Source organism: Carlito syrichta, unplaced genomic scaffold (genome assembly GCF_000164805.1).
Source record: "Carlito syrichta isolate Samal-C Ts95f unplaced genomic scaffold, Tarsius_syrichta-2.0.1 Scaffold306592, whole genome shotgun sequence".
In the NCBI taxonomy this organism is placed as follows: Eukaryota; Metazoa; Chordata; class Mammalia; order Primates; family Tarsiidae; genus Carlito; species Carlito syrichta.
Genome location: NW_007250688.1, coordinates 741,334 through 760,111, shown reverse-complemented (window position 1 = coordinate 760,111; position 18,778 = coordinate 741,334). Strand labels below are relative to the sequence as shown.

Below are 18,778 nucleotides of genomic sequence, written 5' to 3'. Positions count from 1 at the left end.
AGGAGCGGTGGTGGGGACCGGAGGGGCTGTGCTAGCTGTAGGGGTGACTACAGGCCCGCCGCTCTCGGGTGGCTTCATTGCAAAGAGGTCCAGCTCGGGCGCAGCCTCGGCACTACCTTCGGAGGGGGCAAAGGGGTCTTTGGGGAAGGGGAGTGGAGACACAGCATCAGTAAGGAGAGAGACAAGAGAGCATCAGAACGACGGCCAGAGACACCGACACAGACAGTTACACGCTAGCTAGGTGGGAGGCTGCTCGGCTTGAACGACTACCCTACCAGCAGGGGCCAGCGCTTAGGATGTTTTCCAAAGAAAAAAGAAAACTTGGTAGGTGCCACAAGTTCGGAAACGGAAACACTTCGCAAAGTGCTGTAAGGTTAGCCTACGGCCTTGGGTCAGAGACAGACATCCTGCACATCGTTACTTCATCTGGTCAATTTGGTAGCTTTGAAAATTCAGTAAAACATGCTGTTGTATTTGAGCTCAGTGTTACCAAAGAGTACAGTATAGCACTAGAGGAAAAACAAACAGACAAACATTAAGAGAGCATACTTGCACCGACAAAAATTGTCAATCTTGGGAAATTGTCAATTTTGATAAGTATGCACTTCACCGTCTTAATGTTTTAAATGTTGGCATTATTTACTCAGTTAGGATGAATGCTACTTTGTGCTCAAGAGCAAACAGAGTTAGAAAAACATATGGCCACAGCTAACTACGGGGGTTCCACACTAGCACAGAGAAATAACAGACTGGCTCATGACTTTCAACCCACCGTTTCCTGAACATGCATCAAGTGCTGCGGTTACGGGGGTTGGGGTGGCTGGCGCGGCGGCCCCTTCGGACGCGGCAGGGGCCTCCCCGGGAGAAGCTGCAAAGGCATCTTGGGCGCGGTTTTTAAAACAGCAGAAATTAAAGGGATAAAAAGAGAAGAACATATAGTAAAAGAACCAAGTTAAATTGTGACGAAGGCTCCCTTATACAACATGAATGTCTAAAGATGCATCTCAATGGCCCATGCACTGTTGGCAGTCACAGAACAATGATTCTCTGCCACCTTCATGTCCATTAACATGCGAGTGGTGTAGTGTGGATACTGCCGAGGCCTGTCAGGGTCCAGAAGGCAGCAGGTTCTCGTTGTATAAGGGCTCCGAGAAGCATGTTTTATGTATCATTAGAAATTAATGGTTGTGAAACTTAAAACACAAAAATAGTTTCATTTTGTAATTTAAGATGTTAGACTTTTGAGTCCAGGTAATACTTATTCGCTGTCTTATTATAATGTTTCTAACTGGTGGCTTTTAGCAGACATGATGTCTTCCTTAATGCCAATAAAATTAAATTTATGATGGCAATGCAAACGAACGATTTTACTTTAAAATTTTTTATAGCTGAGTACTGGCAAAATTACATCATTAGCATGAAGGGTTTATTAAGTATTCATAAATGCTAAGCCTTTACTATCCTTGAAAGGCATTTTCAGATATAACCAATAACTTGTTTTAAAGAAATAAAGAGAGACAATTAGAGTTTGGTAACATAATACTATTTTTATATTTTTTGAGTTATTTGGAAAATGATATGTTTTCAGCAGATTAAAAATGCAGTTTCATGTTTTAAGACTATAAGTATATTATTATTGGTAGTAGAAAATTATTAACATAAAAGCAGCCCCAGTTTATAAACGCCCAATTTACAAATGGCCCCCAATGTGTTTCTAACAATAAACCATGTTAATTATGGTAAAAAAAATCCTGGAGCTTGCACAGAAACTCTAGAGTTTCAACAGTACAGAAAGAATCAAGCCATCATAGGTATGACACGTGGAGGAGAAGAAACCCCTGGGGAGAGGGGGCCAGCACCCCCTTACAACCTGCCATTTTGACCTGCTAGACTTCCCATCCTAAAATACCATCTTCACAATGTCTAAAAAAAAAAAAACACCAAACAAACTATCATATATGCTTGGGAACTGCTGCATAGTATATCCTCTCTTTCAAGATTTACTTAGTGTATTAGGCTCTAGGAAGTCCTATAGGCAAGACACTTGCTTCTCACTTTGACCCAGCAAGTCTCAAACTGATATGAGTATGAAACCAGTCTTTAGTAATGCCCTGAGGTCTAGTGCTAGTCGAATGACAAACATTAAATTAGAGACCAATTATTTGGGTTAAAAGGCCTTTTACCAAAACACAAATATCCCTAGAAGAAATAACGGGACATCAGTTATTTATATCTTTCCGACTCATTTTGCTGGATTGCTTCTCTCAGCTGTACAGAGGGAATATATGTTCTAGGCAGAGGTCAGGAGAGAGGCCGAATAAATAGTAGTAAGAATGAAAAACACATCAGAGAGTAAGGCAGGCCTGCTTCCCAAATGCCATGTTAAGGAGACTGTATTTGAGGACTGAGCCGCGCGGAAACTCTAAGAGCGAGGGCAGAAGCACACACGCAAGAAGAGGCTGGGAGGGCCGTCAGGAGCTTGCCATCAGCCAGGTCTGTTTTTTCCTTTTCTTTTTTTTTATTTCTTTAAAACCTGAAGCTCAGGCCAATAATCCCAGAAAGAGTAGAAATAGTAATAGCAGTCATATTTCTGATATTATTAGGCTTAATTCCTGCAACTATTTGTCATATGGGTTCTATTATTTCCCTTTGGTAGATAGAGAATCAAAGCCTTAAGATTTTAAGTGTTCTCACCACAAACAATGATACGTGAGGTGATTTTAATCAGCTCAAGTTACCCATTCTGTAACGTATACATATTCCAAAACATCGTGCTGCACACAATAAGTATATGCAGGTTTTATTTGTCAACGAAAAAAAAAAGTCTGAGTGACTTGATCAAGATCACACAGCCAGTAAATGGCAGAGTCAGAATTTGGCCTCAAGTTGTTTGACTGAGCTGTGTGTGTTTAGCCACTGTACTGTACTTTTATGAACTGTGTCTCATTCTCCTGTATTATTCCCTCCATTTTTAATTTAGTTTAACTTTTTTGAGTCGTAGTCTCCCTCTGTTGCCAAGGCTGGAGTGCAGTGACACAGTCAAGGCACCGCAGCCCCAACCTGCTGGACTTAGGCAATCCTTCTGCCTCAGTCTTCCAGGCGTGCACAATCACACCCAACTAACTTTTTTTACTGTAGAGATGAGGTCTCGCCAAGTTGCCCAGACTGGCCTTGAACCCCTGGGCTTAGTCAGTCCTCTCACTTCTGCCTCCCCAAGTGCTGGGATTACAGGTGTGAGCCACCATGCCTGGCCATTCCCTCCCTTTAGAATGAAATAAACATCAGTTACCCTAGTGCTAGGGGTCAAATAGATATTCATGGGCTTACCTCCTTAGGTTATCACTATGTGTAAGTAGATAAAACCAATATTGTCACAGCTACATCTCCAGGAGAGGGCCATTTTCTACTCCCCCCTGTCAGCAAGACATCCCCTTTTAATGCTGCTCGTGTTACTTAAAACTGCACATTATGAACTGAAGTCATCTGCCGTGTCAAGACTTTTCTTAAAGTTAGGAGTCACAGCTGCTCCTGCCTCCAGCTGTTTGAGTCTTCCCAGCCCAGGAGACGGGAATGAGCCTCCAGAGGGTACCAGACCAGCCACTGTCTGCCTGCAGCTACAAAAGGGACCTTGAGCAAGAACTGCCAAGCTGAGCTCAGTCAGCTCCCAGAACTGTGAGCAAGAATAACATCTGATGTTGCTAACAAACAAACAAAACATTTTTTAGCATCTAGTTTTTTTCATCATCAATGGCAGCAGCATCTTTCCAGTTTTGCCAACTAAAGTTACTTCCAATCCAGTTCTCTTTTCCTTGTTACCCATTTGCAGTGAATTTCTACATTCTGCCAATTTTTCAGCCAGCATGGAAATGCAAGCTCCCGCTGTTCCACAATTATGGAGTCAGTCGAGGCTTTAACCCTTAAACTGAGTTCTCTAACTCCTGCAGACTAGTCCTTTCCACTTCCGCCCCTTCTAGCACATTAGGAATTATCTTCCTCTCAAACTTTTAATCATGTGACCACCGTTCTCAACACTTCTAACAACTGTTGTTTTCCCTCCTCGCCTGAACTATTCTCCCTGTCCCCACCAACCACATAGGCCATCTTTAAATCTCATCTTCAATCCAAAGGCTCCAGTTGTTCTCAACAGTCACTATTCTAGTTCCTCTTCTTTCCCGCAAGTCCTAGACTACAAGGCTCTTACATGAAATCTAGTTGTAGGTGCTTATATTTAAGTACTGGTTTTAAGGGAAATTGGTCAGCTTAGTTTGTTAACCAACATGTACACACAGAGTTAGGCTTGTGAGGTAAGTTCTTTGATTATCCAGCCACTTGGTTTAATGTTACAGATGACCGGGTTTGCTCACAAATGAATACAGTTGATTGAAAGGGCATCCTTGTGGGTTTATGGAGGAATCAGTGTCAGTTGAGCATTCTCATATTTAGAAAAACCCTGTGTTGTGACAAACCAATGTGGTACTGTTGGTAAAGTTTGCATAAATAAAAAGCAGGATGTTCTAAAGGATTTTGTCTCTTATTTTTGTGAATAAGTTTTACTAAATTGTTTAAGCAGAACACTGCCTTATAATCTTATTTCTGCATGACCAAAGAAAGCAGATTTTAATTCTTCAGAGTTCACTAAAAAAAAAAATGTATTTAGTAAATGTGAGGATCTAAAGAAATATTTTAAACAACTTACATGAACTACTTACATTGAAATGACTAAAACATTATGTGGGTATCAGTCTGAATATTTCTAACTGCAAGTTATTATTTTCCAAATTTTGGATTTAAATACAGTATACTTAAACACAAAAATTTTATATTTATGACATTAGTCATTTTACTGAAATTAAAATTCATTAACCTTATTTCTAAAGAAATCTACTTAGTTGCATAGAACCTCAAAACGGCATCTTTTAAAGCTGCACAAACAAAATAACTGGTGCCCTGATTATCTAGAATTCTACCACCTGTCATTACAGAGTGACAAAATATTTTTATTTTTATTTTTTTTTAGATTAGAAAATAAGCTTATTTAAAAGTAAGTTGGAGAGAGAAAGAGGGGACTCACCTCCTCAGGGGAGGGGAGGGGAGGGGGCCAAAGCCAGGAAGCCTGGCAACAGCCACAGCTCCGAGAGCACTTGGCCACGCCAGAGTCCAGCGAGGCAATGGCCCGACAAAATATTTTTAAAAAGCCGCACAAAGTGGCCAGAAAGATTTCAGTTTGGGTTTTTATGTAAAATTAAACCACTGAATGATTTCCTATAAACCAGTAAGGGGCGTGAAAGAAATGAGGGAAAACCATTGAAAACTACAAAACAAACAGCGATCCATATGGACTCCTGAACATAAAGGATGGAGATTTTTACAGCTGTCAGAAGCTAGGAGACAACTTATAGAACTATATAAATCCATTAAATAATTACGATGAATTTGCCAAAGTACTCATCTTTCCTCATTTTTCAGCCAGATGACTAGAACAGACATTGACAGAATCACAAGGACAGCCCCATTTGATGGCACTGAGGGACATGGTTCTCTGCAGCACTGGCCCTTTAAGCTTATACTTAAAGGTAAAAGGAATGCCATCATGAAAATACTTCCAAACATACAGATTTTTCTACTTGATGACTATAGGCAAGGCTGTAATAAATGATAAAAACACACAGTATAATGGCACAAAGAATATTCCCAAGAAATATTTTAGGCTTTATTATTCTAGAGGACTATGAGCACAGTAAGACAGAGCTGGGTTGTTAGAGGCCATCAAGCTTCCACAAATGGACTGAAAACAAAAAATCTAAATGTGTAGAAATGTTTCAGTACAAAATTATTATCTATCCTGTCCATATTTCCCATTTCCCTTGCACTTTTTGTTAACACAAGCCTATGACAAACTATCCATATCGAACACCAATAATGAGGGTGGAGAGAGAGGGAAGAAGTTGATTCGATACATTTAAGCTAAAATTTAAATTCTTGGTCTCAGAGGATATAGGGGCATAGTTGAAAACTTAACTCTCCATAGTGAATGACTCTTTATGATAAAATAGTTAAGGGCTTTCAATCTCCTCTTCCCGACTTTTTTTTTAAGGTTTCCCCTCTAATAGGAATGGTAGTGCAGCAAGTCAGCAGGAAATTTCATCTGTGAAACAATGGCAAGAACGTTGTGGCTGGCTGAATGTTCCTGACTTAGGTCATGTCGGCCAACCCCAGAGGCTGGGGCACAGCACGCAGCAGAGTGGCATGTGCCCGTGTGTTAAATGTGTGCTCCCTGGGGGGTATATTAATTCCACTAGAGCCTGCCAAATCTCTTCTGACCTCACCATCATTTGCTTCCTCCCATTTCTGTACCATCTTCTTAAAATGCCCTGGGAAGAGCTTATGTGGTCATGAAGACACGCAAAACTATAATGACTGTAACACTGGTTGATGTATGTGTTTGGTATGAGAGCTTCATGAAGTTATAGACGCTAGTCCCACTCAGATGGAAGATGTAGGTAAATAAACTGGCTTCACACGGTTCATCACGTCAGGCATATAATACTGGCAGAGTCCAGGATGTTTTACTGGGTCAGAATTTACATGTGTATCATTTCAAGGACTGACCTAAACCTGTTTTTAATCAGCATTTCAACTGCTGCTTCAGATGTTTTCTCAAAGTTCCAAAGTCAAGGATGATCCAAGTTTTTACTTGGATGGAATAATCCTAAAGCTGTAAAAACAGGCACATCCTTAAATTCTCTTCAGAGACCTTCAAATCTGAACTACTCTCAGATGATTTTTTTTGCCCTAAATATTAAGAAGTAATTTAGGCAGGATTGCCCTTCCCACATTCCCCGAATATTCTCTGGGCTATTCCAATCTGGTCAAAAAGTCAAGCCAAATATGACAGAGAATGCTGGCACCACTTTTGTATGGACACTACAGACCAGGAGCATATGAGGCAGGAGTTCTGGTAGCAACTTAAATCCTAACTTTAAAATATCTGAAAATCAAATAGGACTAAAACACTGCAACCTCTGCCATAAAAGTACCAAAATTAAGTGAAGAGAAAGTTGATGAATGTAGCGAGATAAACATACATGAATAAACACTGAAAAACACTTGAAACATTCTGACATGCTGCTATATAGTGCAAAAAGTTTTAAAGACCTCAGTTCCAGGTAATTTTAGCACTCCTGAAGGGAAAATGAGAGCATATCGATGAGACTGACTAACCTCCGAAGAGATCCACGTCAGCAGTGACAGCAGTGACAGTTGTAGTGGTGGAGGCAGAGGCTGAAGCAGTGGCGATTTCAGCTGTTGTAGTGGGAGGGGCAGGTTCTGGAGCAAATGGATCTGAAATCTGTGCTTCAGCGGGAGCAGAAGAAAGTGCAGCCAAAGAATCTGTATGTCGTCAGGAACAGAGAGCAAACGGAAGAGAAGGAAAGGATGGAGGGTATACCAGACTCTAAACAACCACATGAGGACAGTTATGGAGATAAAGAAATCTCTCAAAATGGAAGTTTACAAATCAAGCTTTACTCACCCTCTCCCAAGAGGTCTGTTGATGTCCATCACATGGCAGCATACGAATAAATAAGAACTAAAGCTGAAACATTCAACCATACCAAGGTCCAAGCCACATGGCTCATTGACTAAAGGCTTTTTGGCTTTATGTACCTTTCTGGACCATTTGTAATTTAAAAATAAATGTCGTATCTATTATTCTCATGGAACTTTCAAGCTGGAGGGGATCTTAGAGATCCTCTAGACAAAATTTCCAATTTCATAGATGGGAAAACTGAGAGCCAGGGAGGTCAAGAGACTTGCCTTAAGTCAGGCCTGGACAAATTTGAAGAGCTCAGTTTATTTCCTACCAGATTTACCATTTCATCTGCTTTGACAGATTTTACTTATACTATAAAGGTCAATTCTGAAGAAACTGTAGCTAACTTCTTGTGCATTCTCTTTTTTCTGATTTGTCACCAGAGAATGTCCAGAATACCAGAGAACAAATAGAGGTTTAACATTAGCTATAGGTGAGATAGTAAAATATACCAAACACAATCAAATAATTGGACGCAAGCTTAGGTGTTAGAAAAAAGGAACCTCAACCCAAAACGTTCTCTTCTTTATAAATTTCACATTAGCAGACATTCTTCCATATAATATATAATCCTGACATTTATAAAGGTTATATGATAATATCTGAGAGTAATTTTAAGAAGAGTATGGGAGACATTATGAGGCATAAAAACTTTTCAGCCCTTCTGAGGTCAGCATGACACTGGGCTGCTTGGCCCTCCTAATGTTCAATGGGGTTATGGTTGGCATCCTAAATCGAAAGTCAAACTCATACAATGACTCTAGGTTAAACATTCAGAGTGTCCAATGGCATTCCTCTGCTCTTAGTCATATATACCTCAGGGCTCACAGTTGAATTCATGAATGCCACTAGAAATTTATTTTAATCACGGGGAAATTTTATTGGAATTCATTAGGGAGGTTTTTCATCTTTGAACATTAAAAACAATATGAGAACTCATTAAACCAAAAGTTCTAGAAGACATTTAAAAAGCGAAGAAACATAAATCTGACATTTAAAATAACCACTTTAAGTATATAATTTGCAAACCTAATAAATATTAAAAAACTCCACAGATTGCCTCAGATGATTGAGACTCTTCCCAACTAAATCTTATATATTCATAATAACTAGAAAATTACAGCACACAGAGTACTTGACACTAGAAAGAGTTTAAAAAACTTGCATTGCGTGTTTAACAAGTAGCAGGCAAGAGGTATAATGTAACTGGGTCTGTGTTGAGTTGGGGGTAGGGTATTTTCTGCCGTTCAGTGGTCAGTTCCAAAGTCTCGAGAAACAGAAGGTCCTTCAAGTAAGCAATTCCCCAAACCAACAGTACCTGGCCCAATACAACTGTTAACATGTTCTCAAAAATATTAAAAACCAAAGTGGGCCCAGAACCCAGACAGACTTGGTTCCTTTCTTCTTTTGGCATCAGGGGACTCTCCCTAGCAAATACGTTTCAATAATAGTAGTGGCTTGATCGTATCATAAAAGACTGGAAAAATGATTTCATTTTTTTGCTTGGTCAAATGAGCCAGCACGTATCTGTTACAATTTAGCATCATCTTCAACCACCATTGGGCATCTATAGGATAAAAGCAAACAAAGGTAACTATTATGCCTGAATTTCATATTACAGAAGTTTGCTTGCAATTAGAGAATTTCTTTGTTAGCATTTCCCCCCAAAGTTGACTTTTCTATTACTGTGGAATGCTGCAGCTGTAAATGTATTCTGTTGAGACAAAAAATGCTACCTAATCATCAAATGTGACCATCAGGACTCATGCCAAGGCTGCTGCTAGTCCACAAGTTGCCTTTGTACTAATTATTAAAAAGTTCTCCCTGTAGGGGGCCAGATTAGAACAAGAAGATCTCTTCCTCAAGGATAACGAGAAAAGCTTACAGCTTGGGTAGCAGCCTTCCGGCAGATGTCGAGCCCTCTTGCCTTGGCTTTGAGCAGAGTACAAACTGCGTGTCCATATTAAACAGCCCTGGCTAAAACAACAATGTTCTATTTCCTTTTACATCCTATGACATTTTAATGTTTCAATAATCAATAGTTACTTATTTCTAGCAAGTAATTAGTCTTTAATAAAATTGGTTATTATAACCAATTCCTTACAATATTATGAGCCTTGGCAAAAAGCACTTAGACATGAATATGAACAAAAATGTTACTGAATTTAAAAAGATTTCACCTAGTTTTTTCTTTTTATTCATTTGGCATTCTTCTTTTGGTGCCAAAATTTTTTTAAAAGACAAGAATTTATCTTCAACTTCATGCCAGGGAATATGGTCAAAAGGGACAGTTTATAGTTTCACTACTTATTAAACTTCTAATGAAATATTAAATGTTTGATAATTTCTAAAAATTAGGAAGTATGAAATACATACTAATTTAAATGGTTGAGAGAACTAAAAACATAAGACAGCCATATAAAACTGCAAAAAACTTTTGTGTAACCCAACAAATTACGATTAAAACTAAATTTTCAATTATAAAAGTTTTATAAATTTTATGGCTAAGTAAGTTTGATTTAGGGATTGAAATCTGAAACATTATTGCACAAATAGAATTGTATGAGACAATGTGATAATGCAAGTAAATTATTAGCAAATTAAATAATCAGAGGATTTAAAAGATGAAGCTCAGATAAAAACAGGAGCACAAAAGAATAGCCTTATAAAATCTCTTCAGCAATTATTTTCCCTTACGAACTGCAATTTAATAAAGTTAAATGAAGTAGAAAGAATAATTTTATTTTAAAAATTGATAACTGTAGCCTTAAGAGTTGAACATTTCAATACAAGAGAGGGTTTAAATATTTAAAATGGAAACATGCCAACATTTTAAATGCTCATATTTATAGTTAGCAAATTTATTCCAGAACCAGTCATCTTTTTGTTATTTTTGTTACCAAAAAAAAAAAACTTGGAAATAAGATCAAGAGATTACAGAATGTACTTTTGCTGCTATACTGACACACTGTTTAACAAGACCACCCAAGGATTATTTAATTATCTAGTGGAATGTAACTTCATTAGACTTTGTTATTATTGTTCATTAAGGACTCTGATTCTGAAATAAAATATTAAGTTACAGATCTTGTCTGCTAGTGCTGCAAATGTTTTCTGTCAGAGAGAAAATGTACCCTGAAGGTTATGATTTTTATTGTCCCATAGAATAGTAACAGTTTTGTATCTAACCTAGCTATCATATTCTTTTTTTTTTTTGAGTTGGAGTCTCACTCCATCACCCAGGCTGGAGTGCAATAGCAATCCCAGCCACCACAGCCTTGACCTGCCAGGCTCCAGCGATCCTTCTGTCTCAGACTTCCAAGTAGCCAGAACTACAGATACGTGCCTCCACACCTGGCTAACTTTTTATTTATTGTAGAGACGAGGTCTTGCCAAGCTGCCCGGGCTTATCTCGAATCCGCAGGCTCAGGCAATCCTCTCACTTTGGCCTCCCAAAGTGTTGGGATTACAGTAGCTATCATGTTCTAATATTCCTTTTCAAATGTCCATTGATACCTAATTCCTCAAAATGCTCTTTGAGCTAGCTTTGTTGTCTTACTGGTTTCCTCAATAGAGAGCTACTAAGCCTTTTACTTGCGTTGCTTCTATAGCTGTATGAGCCATACCTAAAACTTTTTGAAAATTTTATTGTGATAGTTTAACACAGAAGAGCACAGTATTTAAAATTAATTCTGTGCAGTTCTGAGAATTATAAGGCGATTGACCTAATTTTTAAATTAGTATAAAATATTTTAAAACGAAGTATTTATAAAAGGTTGACTGTTTTGAGATCCATGAATCAAATGGGAACCAAGTGCTTAAATATAATTCCTTTTAATTGGTTTAGTATGGATTTCTGGGGGGACAAAAGCAAGTATCTGTCACATTTCAATGACATGAAGTTAAATATGATGTGAATACAAGCAATTTAGTCCTAAAGGAATCCAGGAAGGAGACGACACCTGACCAACCCACACTGGAAATGCTGACATGAGTGTCAATAAACTCACGGGAATACTCAATTGTCTAAGGTCTGAGTCTCCAAAGAACACTTCCAAAAAGTCATCGGAATTTCAGAACAGCGACCCAACACAAAATAAAAACCCCAACAGCTTCCTTGGCTCTAATTCTTAAACTAGAAACTGTCTGACTACTTGTACGTTCTAACTGGAGCACAGGCCCTTTCCCTTCTCTCTCAATATCTATTTCACTCATCAGATGCCGTTCTTAGCGCTTTCCCTCCAAGTTTCGAATACTTGGGTCATCCAAAGGTACACAGATAGCCCGAGTACCTACCGCGAAGGTGGGCAGAGACATGGCCCCGCTGGGTGGTGTCACTCACCTCCCCATGCGGTGGCTCCCCCCGCGGGTGGTGCTGGTGCCGGGGCCGCAGCTGCCGCCACTCCTCCAGGGGAAAAGTCTGGCTGGAGGTCCAGGAGATCGCTAGATGGTTTAGAAGTGCTGAAAGGAAAACAGGACTTTAAAATCGGATTTTGAAACTGTATGCCGTGAAGGTGTTTTAAAGACATATGCAGAAAACATCAAAGATTTTGGGTATTTTAAATCCAATAAAAGCATCATATTTTGGAAAGTACAGCAGGATAGCACATAGCAAGAGTTGGCAAAATACTTTTGTCAAGGGCCAGATGTTAAGCACATAGGCTTGGAGGGCCAGGGGGTTCTTATCACTACTCAACTCTGCTACTGCCGCACAAAGTAAGACATAGACAAAACACAAACACGTCAACATGCCTTTGTTCTAATAAAACTTTATTTACAAGAACAGACAGTGGCTGGATTTGAACTATGGGAATTGTCCCACAGGGCAATGAAAATCATAACCTTGAGGTTATCTTTTCTCTATTTCCTAAAATCTTTTCGTATAGAAAAAAATTCATGTCTTGAGAAGAATTTATTTGCAAATCAAAGAATACAAGTGAAAAATTTCACTAATTTACGTTTTTAAAAAGATACTAGACTATAATACAACAACTTTGCCTGTAAGAGGACTCATTTAAAACTACTTGTGTATTTTTAAATTCTTACTCGATTGGGGCTGTGCTTTTCAAAGCTTCTCTGTCCGCCTAAGTTCCAAGGAGGAGAGCAGAACTTTGCTATTCAAAACATGGACCCCAAGCTAGCAGCACCTTGGGGTGTTGTTATAAATGCAAAATCTCAGACTTACCCTCTATCTACTACATCAGACTTCAGCATAACAAGACCCCAGGTGATTCATATGTACACACAGTGCTGAGGAGCACTAGCTTAAAGGTTACCAGGCTAGGTGCTATTGCTATTTCCAAGCAATATTCTTTTGAAGAAAGGATTCTGCTTTTTTATTTATTTATTTATTTATTTTTTTGAGTTGGAGTCTCACTCTGTCGCCCAGACTAGAGTGCAGTGGCTGCTCCTGGCCACCGCAGCCTCGACCTGCTGGGCTCCGGTGATCCTTCCGCCTCAGCCTTCCAAGTAGCTGGAATTACAGGCATGCGCTACCACGCCCAGCTAATGTTTTGATTTATTGTAGAGATAAGGTCTCACCAAGTTGCCCAGGTGAGTCTCAAACCCACGGGCTCAGGCAAGTCACTCACCCACCCCGGTCTCCCAAGGCGCGGGATTACAGGCTGAGCCACTGAGCCTGGCTCTGCTGCTTTTAAAAAAAAAGTTTCAAAATCCCAGAAAGCACTACTTAATTTTGATGTCCATCTCATAAATACGAGTGGACTAAGTAAGAGAAAAGGAAAACATTTATTGTGATGATCTTAATCAAAGCTTTTACAAGAAGCAATTTGTCTTAGTGTAGTAACAGAAAGGACTTTGTTTTACCAAGCTTGCTATAATGAAAAGCAGAACTATAAGCAAGTAGAGTAAAGCACACAGTTAACATGGGTACAATGCTTTGGTTTATTGCTCAGTTCAAAATTCAAGGCTCCAAACACAGGGCCTTCATAACCAGAGTCACAGATACTAAATAATGAGATTAAGAATCCTCTCAAGGCAAAAGAATCCAAGGGTTGACCTAAAATTATTAGTTGAGGAAGTCCCTATGAGCAGCCCTGAGATTTCTTTTTTTTTGAGTTGGAGTCTTACTCTGTCACCTAGACAGGAGTGCAGTGACATGCTCATGGCCACCGCAGCCTCAACCTGCTGGGCTCAAGCAATCCTTCTGCCTCAGCCTTTCAAGTAGCTGGAACTACAGGTGCATACCACCATGCCTGGCTAATCTTTGATTTATTGTAGAGACGAGGTCTTGCCATGTTGCCTGGCTGGTCTCAAACCCGCAGACTCTGGCAATCCTCTCGCCTTGGCCTCCCAAAGTGCTGGGATGACAGGCGTGAGCCGCAGCGCCCGGCAGCCCTGAGATTTCAAAGAATGCACAATCATCCCATTTTTCTCACTACTGTTCTGACCTGTAAGCACCATAAAAATGGATTAGGAACACCCTGAGCGCCTCTACCTACCACCAGGGTTTGAGTTCCTCATACACACAGGCTAATTGGCCTACAACTGCAAGTTTGGTGCTTTTTTTTTTTAAAAGCACTTTAAGTCACCTTTTACATTTCCCACAAGAAATAACTAATTTTAGAAAACATTTCCCTTATCATCCTATTTCAGAAGACGTATCTGCATCATTTCTCCACTTCCTTTATGTGTGATTTCTATTGCTTAAGTCTCTAATGATCTAAGAAGTCCAGGCCTAAGTAACTGTGTAAGTGTAAAACAATTTACTTTGTGGAGCCCAAATAACCTAAAATATCATGTGTCACTGGGATTTGATGTCATTTGGTGAAATCATTTGGGGGTACAGTATGTAAAAATAAAACAAAAACCTAATCAAAATGTCAATCAACAGTTTGCTGCATACCCTTTAACTAACCTGACTGGGACAGCCGCAGACGCAGTTGCAAAGAAATCAACCGGTGGGGATGTGTCAATAGCTTTAGCTGGTGTGGAGTTGGGAGACGTGACAGTTGTGGCCGGAGAAGACTGAAAGTGAAGATGCACAACGCATGCTGGTCAAATATGACTCCAGGACCCGCAGCAACAGGACCTCCCCTGTGAGACCCATGGCGTTCCCAACGTTTTTGTAAGTCCTCACTGAAGAAAAAAACTCAAGAAAATTTGAAGTCAAGAATTGCAATTAAAAAAAAAATCAACATTGGACAAAACGTGTCTCAAATTTTAAAAGCTGAATGCGATTATGACAAAATAATTGGCCTGAAATTGCAATGACTTCCATTCATTAATTAAAATAAAGGCTAAATGTATTTCTGGAATATAAAATTAGTAGCTGCCAAAAATTTCAAAAATTATCAACTGTAGTCATTTCTATGTAACCAAGGTCATACTTTTTCCTTCTTGTCCTAAACAGACTTTGTGTGAAGTCTCAGATGACTTTAACATCCAGAAATCTGACTTCCAAAATAGTCTGCAGTTGAAAGAGAACAATTCACAAGCAAGCTTCAAGTCCCTGAGGATATCATGACGCTATTCCATTGCTAATATTACACAGATACAACTGAAAAGGTGAGATAAAAACCTAATCTTTATTTTTCTGGACTGTTTTTTTTTAAGAAGAGGAGTCAAGTAATATATTAAAAAATTAATATTTTTGTTTAGTGACTATCCCATTTTGTCTCCTATATTTAATTTTCCATGTTTTCATAAGAGGAAGATTAATGAACATTTCAAAACAGTCTCCCGATACTTAGTTCTGTAAGTAGAAATGAGATATAACAGTAAGAACACAAAGACCAAGACCAAGCAAGGGCATCAAATACTGGCCATAACTGAACATCTGGCTTCAAACAGACCAAACTCAAAGGAAGTTTTAGAAAGAATAATTTGAGAAAAAGGACTGAGGAGATAGGGAGTTTATAGGAATTTCCAGACTTAAATAATATCTATTTGTCCAAGAATGTAACTAATCCAGAAGTCAAAACTCCATAGTTATACAAATGCCAAGCATTCAGCACTTCAAGAAGGACAAACACATGAGCAGTATGGATATTGTGGCTCAGAAAATGTCACCTCAAACCTTTCTCTTCAACGAAAATTCAGATCTTCCAAACGGAATACAAAAGATCATCAACGGAACAGAGGGAACTAGTTAAAGATCCTTCAGTGCTTAAGTATGTAATTCATTGTGAACACTGACAACTTCTCTTTAAAAAAAAAGATTATTTAAAGCCTGTACATATCAATAAGCCTGGAAAAAGTGGTATTTATGAAACCCAGAGAACTTAATGACAGCAATAAATACTACCAACATAAATACAAAAATGAGAGTCTACAAAAATTCATTAAAAATGCTGGGAGTAGTGGCTCACACGTATAATCCCAGCACTTTGGGAGGCTGAGGTAGGAGAATCGCTTGAGCCCAGGAGTTCAAGACCAGACTGGGCAATGCAGTGAAACCTCATCTCTACCAAAAATTTTTTAAAAACCAGCCAGGCAGGGTGACACATGCCTACAGTCCCAGCTACTCTGGAGGCTGAGGCAGAAAGAGCACCTGAGCCCAGAAGATTGAGGCTGCTGGGAATCAGGATTGCACCACTGTACTCCAGCCGAGGAGACGAAGGGAAGACCCTGACTGTAAAAAAAATAAAAAATAAAAAAAAATAAAGAAAGCCTCGTCACAAAGCACCGAAGAGATGTGGGAGCTAGGAAAACAGAACCAAATAAATGCTCCTTTAAAAAAGGAAAAGCTAGAAAAACTCAACTGTGGACAAAACGTGGACGAGACCACCCCGAAGGACACCTCTTCTCAGTGGTTGTGTGCTGGGACTTTTCACGCAGACCCAACGGTTTTAAAACTGGCTTCGTATATATTGGAACAACAAGGGAGCTTTTCGCTTGTTTGTTTTATTTGACTGATGCTTGAGGTCCCCCCGAGGGAATCTTAGGCAGTCAGTCGACCAGACACTGGCACAGTTCATGGTGTCTGAGGATCACCAGAGCAGTCATAATGACATCCGTGAATGTCTCTAATGATGGCAGTTACATAACGGAAATTTGTCAAACAGGAAAGAGCACATCTATACATTTTGCCTGAAAGATACAACGGTGAATGTGAACCCCAGACCTATACTCTTGTCACTGATATCCCTAATCCTGTCCTTCAACGTGCTACAAAAGAGATGGAGAGGTAAATAAAATGATTACACTAGACTGTCTAAAAGGGCATACTTATAGAAAGACATCTAATTGCAATTGATTTCTCTACCATGAAAACATGCACAATATTATGTGTCTTACTATCTCATGGGGCTGTGATTCGAAATATATAAAAAATGTTTTGTAACTATTAAAACATTACATGGATGCATTTGTTTTCATTTGAAATATCAATACATGAAACTCTCTCCTACTTTAAAAATATTTAGTCCAAAAATATTTAGTCCAAATTATATATACTATACTTCATTAGCCTGAGAAATGAATATAAAGGAGAATACATAAAAATGTAACTTATCTTTCCTCAGAATATCGAAATTAGAATTACCATATGACACAGCAATTCCACTTCTGGGCCTATACCCAAAAGAACTGAAATCAGGACTCACACAGATATCGGTACACCCGTGTTCACAGCAGCATTATGCACAATATCCCCCAAACGGAAGCAACCTAAATTCTGATTGACAGATGAACGAATGAGCAAAGTGTGGCACAGACACACGATGGAATATGAAGAAAGGGAAGGAAATTCTGGCACATGGCATGGCGACAACATGGCTGAACCTTGACAGCAGGCTTAGGGAAACAAACCAGTCACAAAAGGTCAGATACTGTTTGAGTCCACTTATATGAGGTCCCTAGAGTAGTTAAATTCATAGAGACAGAAAGCGGAATGGTGGATGGCAGGGTCTGTGGCGGGGAGGAGGACAAATGGAGAGTTATTGTTTAATGGGTGCAGAGTTCAGTTTTGGAAGATGGGAAAGTTTCTGGAAGTGGATGGTGGTGGTGGTCGTGAATGTGCTTGATGTCACTGAACTGTACGCTTTAAGGTGGCAAAACAGTAAAAACTAAAACAGAAACAGAAACACCAAAATCCACAAACCAAACTTACCTTACTTAATGGAGAGGGAGCACCAGATCTAAAAGGCAACATAAAAAAATTAAAACTGAATGTACATGAATGCATCTGTAGTAGCATTTAAGTTTGACAACGCTTGGTCAAGTAGTAACTTGTTTTATATTCAAACTTCTAAAGAAATGGAAAAACTATTCAAAAAAACTTTTTATCTTTTACTTAGTTATAACGTTATCTTCCAATGTTTTCCATTGACTTAATTTCTAGTGGTTGAGATACTTACATTTAAAATTCGTTTCTATATCTCTAGCAACTCAAATTCTTTGAGTTGATTATTATTGTCTACATCCAGAAAGAATAATCTGTCCAAACTGAAATTTAAAAATGTTTACCAAGGCTTGGAAAGAAACATGCTTTAGAGATTAAAAAAAACCCCTCTAGTTTAACTCATAAAGTTAAAGTACATTGTAATTCATTTAATAATAATTGTGATGCACAAAAGGAGGAACCCTTGGGGGGGAAAAAGATCTCTAAGAGCCCTGTGCCTACAATATTCCTCAACTTCCATTTTCATACTCCTGTTTGTTTTTGCTTCATGGCTGTAATACAAATTTTCTGCGAAAAATATTCCTGTCATCCTGTTGTCACTAGTGGAAGCTTAAAAAAAAAAAAACAACAAAACCTAGCACTTTAATGCTTATTTCTAAGAGAATTAGGAAAAATTAAGAAGTGGTAATTTTTTTTTTTTTTTAGTTAGATTATGGGTAGCACTGACTATGTACATCATTTCTAGCAAAGTACTTCAGAAACAACAGCCTGAATAGTTTACGTTTTACTAACCTGAGTTGGTGGAACATGTGTAACAAAACAAAATGTCACACAAAAAAATACATTTCAATAAGCAGCTAGCCTATATTCAGAGTCTTATCGGTTGGCGGGGATGACTTTCTACTCATCTACAGAAAAAAAAATGTCACCACATAGCAGTAGCAAAACAAAATTACAGCAGAAACTTAGCAACAGAAATTTTGTACACTATTACAAATTTTTGCCTTATTAGACATAGCAAATTTAACATTATATGCCAGATTAAATCTTTTCAGTTTGACTTCATTTGCAAATATATGTCTGCCATTTCTTGTTTAAATTTG

At 38.8% G+C, this 18,778-nt stretch overlaps 1 protein-coding gene across 1 annotated transcript in view; it reads right to left on the bottom strand.

Moving 5' to 3' along the window:
- The window catches only part of SNAP91 (synaptosome associated protein 91), a 160,743-nt gene that overhangs the window by 38,206 nt on the left and 103,759 nt on the right, over window positions 1-18,778 (bottom strand). The window contains exons 11-17 of the mRNA XM_021715053.1: window positions 17,664-17,691; window positions 14,469-14,578; window positions 11,934-12,052; window positions 7,532-7,546; window positions 7,222-7,389; window positions 773-880; window positions 1-137 (exon numbers count right to left, since the gene is read on the bottom strand). The exon at window positions 1-137 is cut by the window's left edge and continues 52 nt beyond it. Coding sequence (XP_021570728.1) covers window positions 1-137; window positions 773-880; window positions 7,222-7,389; window positions 7,532-7,546; window positions 11,934-12,052; window positions 14,469-14,578; window positions 17,664-17,691 — 685 coding nt within the window. The remainder of the gene's footprint in view (window positions 138-772; window positions 881-7,221; window positions 7,390-7,531; window positions 7,547-11,933; window positions 12,053-14,468; window positions 14,579-17,663; window positions 17,692-18,778) is intronic.